Here is a 3,173-nt window from a genome sequence, read left to right as displayed (position 1 = left end):
AAAGGTGTTGTTGTCAACAAGGTGAAATTGTAGCACATTGCTGAAGTTGAAGTTGTTGTCATGAGTAAATTCCTTCCATCCCTGACACAGTCGTACACTATTGTTATTCTTCCATGCCGTCAGCATGGAGCGGCCGCCTGAAGGATTGTACAATACGAATTCAGGTTTTTTCTTATCTATGAATGCATTATAGAACCGAGCCGATATTGTTTGCAAAAAATAAATTTTATATTTGGTCAACTATAAGATGTCATACTAATCAAAACATTGCATATGTGACACACAATCAATCATGACTGCATAATTTTACAAATTCAGCATAAAAACATTAAGTAATAAATCGTTATCTCACCGAGTTCTGACCCCCTCTTTCATACGTGAATGAAGGTGGCAATTGCATTGATTGGTCTTCACCGTCTATCGAACTTATATGTTAGCTACGGGACTCAGAATCATTATAATATTTGACTCCGCGGTGGCTTCTGAAACCTCCAAGTTTGGTGAAACAAAGACTTGCATATATGACCGTCTGAAAAGTTAACCAACAGATTTCAATGAAAAAAAATATCAACTTCCCTAATAGCAAACCGACATAAGCAATAAGTTCAGCCATTTTACCATTGTTTTAACCCCCTCCAACCTGATTACCGCTGCAGTACGCTCGTTAGCGGGTTTGTTATATGAAATGGTGGCTATGGCATCGTAGCGGTGGAGTATGAATGTGGGGATCGATTTAATGAGGGTGAATCATTTTAAAATTGGTACTACTCGACCTTATCAGCACACATTTGCTCTCTTTTTTTTCCTTCTTATTTCAACTCCATGATGATGCGCAAGTCTTATGGTGCAACATAGTTGCCTATATTAAGGCAAATGATCTATGAGTTTTTTTTTCTTCATAGATGAATATCAATTTTTTTTTATGCGATCCTATAATTGTTGAATGTATACTTGCTGAAAATTTATATTTCATATACAACAATGAGAACTACATGTTCCATTGCTTAAGACCCGAGTCCTCTGATTGAGTAGTCTTAGAACCTTTGGTTCTATAGATATCACACGAATGTTTTTTTCGTGTGTTTCCTATGGGATCCATTGTTCATACTTATGAACGCTTCGAAACTCTGTTTCATATATGAATTTTCTATCATTGTTTATAGAACATACAATTCTCATATTATGGATCCTGATATATCTCATCTTTTCTCTATGTAGGAAGATGACGCATCTGACAAAATTGGACTTTGATCCTCTTGAAATTTCTGGCAAGAACTATTTGAGCTGGGTTCTTGATGCTGAAATTCATCTCATGGCTAACAACCTTGGAGATGCCATCAAAGTTGGCAATAAGTCATTTGTGCTAGATCGCGCCAAGGCTATGATTTTCTTGCGACATAATCTTGACAAGAGCCTAAAAGATGAGTACATTACGATGAAAGACCCGCTTGAGCTTTGGGATGCATTGGCTGATCGATTTGCTCATCAGAAAACCATTATTCTACCTAGAGCACGGTACGAATGGACGCATTTGCGCCTTCAAGACTTCAACTTTGTCACTGATTTCAATTCTGTATGCACCGGATTACCTCACAACTAAAATTATGTGGAGAACCTATCAATGAAGATAGCAAGCTCAAAAAAGCTTTTTTGACTTTTCATGCCACAAACTTAGTTCTGCAACAACAGTACCGAGAGAGAGGATTCAAGAAGTTTGCAGACCTCATCTCATGTCTTTTAGTGGCAGAGCAAAATAATGAGCTCCTAATGAAAAACCACCAATCTCGCCCTACCGGGTCTAAACCCATACCTGAGTTGAATGTTATTTTCACTGGTGGTCATGCGAATAGACATGGCAACAAGCATGGCAACACTAGTGCTCGTGTTAAGGGACGTGACCGTCAATGACCTAATGGTCAAGGCCATGGAAGTACCAAACAACGGTTAGGTTCAAAGAACAATGCCAAAATCCACAAAGGGAAAGGTCAGATGAACAAAGCCTCTAAGAAAAATGAAAGCTTTTGCACTAGATGTGGTTGCAATGGCCATTTTTGGCGCACCTGCTTCATGCCCGATCATCTAGTGGCACTTTACCAAGCCTCCATCAAAGGCAACAAAGCTGAAGTATACTATATCGATCAATCAGATCCTTGGTATTCATCTGAACCATTGGATACCACTCCACTCAATGTCTCTGATTTTTTGAAGACAATGGACAACATATCGATGACCTGATCAGCGGCGATGTTCTAGGCACCAATTAAATTTTCAGCCAATGTTAAGGCATTTTTTCGTTTTCCTTCTTCTTCTTTTTTTTTGTTAATTTCATTTTCTTATCTGGTGTTTCTTTAGCTATGTTTTCTCAATCTGGAGTTGAATAAAGGAATTTCTCTTTATGGTCAGATTAATTACATTGACTACCTTATATGTTTATGTTTGACTACTTGATTACATCATGACATATAATAATTGTATTTGATTACATACATTATATTTGCTGTTATATGTATAATGATTATTAAATATCAGATTTCATCCAGAGCGAGGTTAGGGTTTAGGGTCACTTTTCGGTCTCATATTCACATCTTGACCGTTCAGTTTTTAGGTACTAATATATAGATCATCCATGCAAAATTTCAGCCAAATTGATGATCTTTAAGGTATCTAACTCACTTAAACCAGTGGATGAACTGAATCTGTCCGACCTGAACCGTACTAGCTTTAAGGCATTTATCAACGTCTTAACGACCATCAATTTGGCTAAAATTTTGCAGAGATGATCTATACATTTGTACCTAAAAACAGAACGGTCGAGATGTGGATATGCGACCGAAAAGTGACCCTAAACTCTAACCTCGCTCTGAAATTTCAGAGCGAGGCCTCGCTCTAGATAGGATCTGTATTAAATATTATCATTATATTTGCTGCTATATGTACATTGATTATATTTGCTGTTATATTTAATAATCATTATTTGCTACTTATGTGATTTACACGCAATTTACATGTGTTTCTAGTCCTAATTACCTTGAAATTAGCGAACATTCAATCATTATTTCATAGTATTACTTTGTTTTCTTCATTTGCAGGAATTTATGATCAAGAGAGGAAAAAGACAAAAGAAGTAGCGAATTCGAGCAAAAAGTCAACTCCGACTAAAGGACGAAAAGTCA

At 36.9% G+C, this 3,173-nt stretch overlaps 1 protein-coding gene across 1 annotated transcript; it reads left to right on the top strand.

The window, feature by feature from the left end:
- The first annotated feature begins 1,222 nt into the window (after positions 1–1,222).
- On the top strand, positions 1,223–1,908 carry LOC112194599. Its single transcript, XM_024334818.1, has 2 exons — positions 1,223–1,573; positions 1,690–1,908. Exons 1-2 carry the CDS (start codon positions 1,223–1,225, stop codon positions 1,906–1,908), a joined length of 570 nt encoding a protein of 189 aa, XP_024190586.1.
- Positions 1,909–3,173: the final 1,265 nt, after the last annotated feature.

The sequence above is a fragment of the Rosa chinensis genome, chromosome 3 (genome assembly GCF_002994745.2).
Source record: "Rosa chinensis cultivar Old Blush chromosome 3, RchiOBHm-V2, whole genome shotgun sequence".
Taxonomy (NCBI): domain Eukaryota; kingdom Viridiplantae; phylum Streptophyta; class Magnoliopsida; order Rosales; family Rosaceae; genus Rosa; species Rosa chinensis.
This window is presented reverse-complemented; position numbering and strand designations above follow the sequence as displayed.

What these genes read in the sequence shown, in the direction of transcription:
- LOC112194599 (XM_024334818.1), top strand. Translation starts at nt 1,223, where the DNA reads ATGACGCATCTGACAAAATTGGACTTTGATCCTCTTGAAATTTCTGGC. An exon ending in TTGTCACTGATTTCAATTCT is followed by an intron (nt 1,574 to 1,689) that starts GTATGCACCGGA and finishes CTGCAACAACAG; the next exon opens with TACCGAGAGAGAGGATTCAA.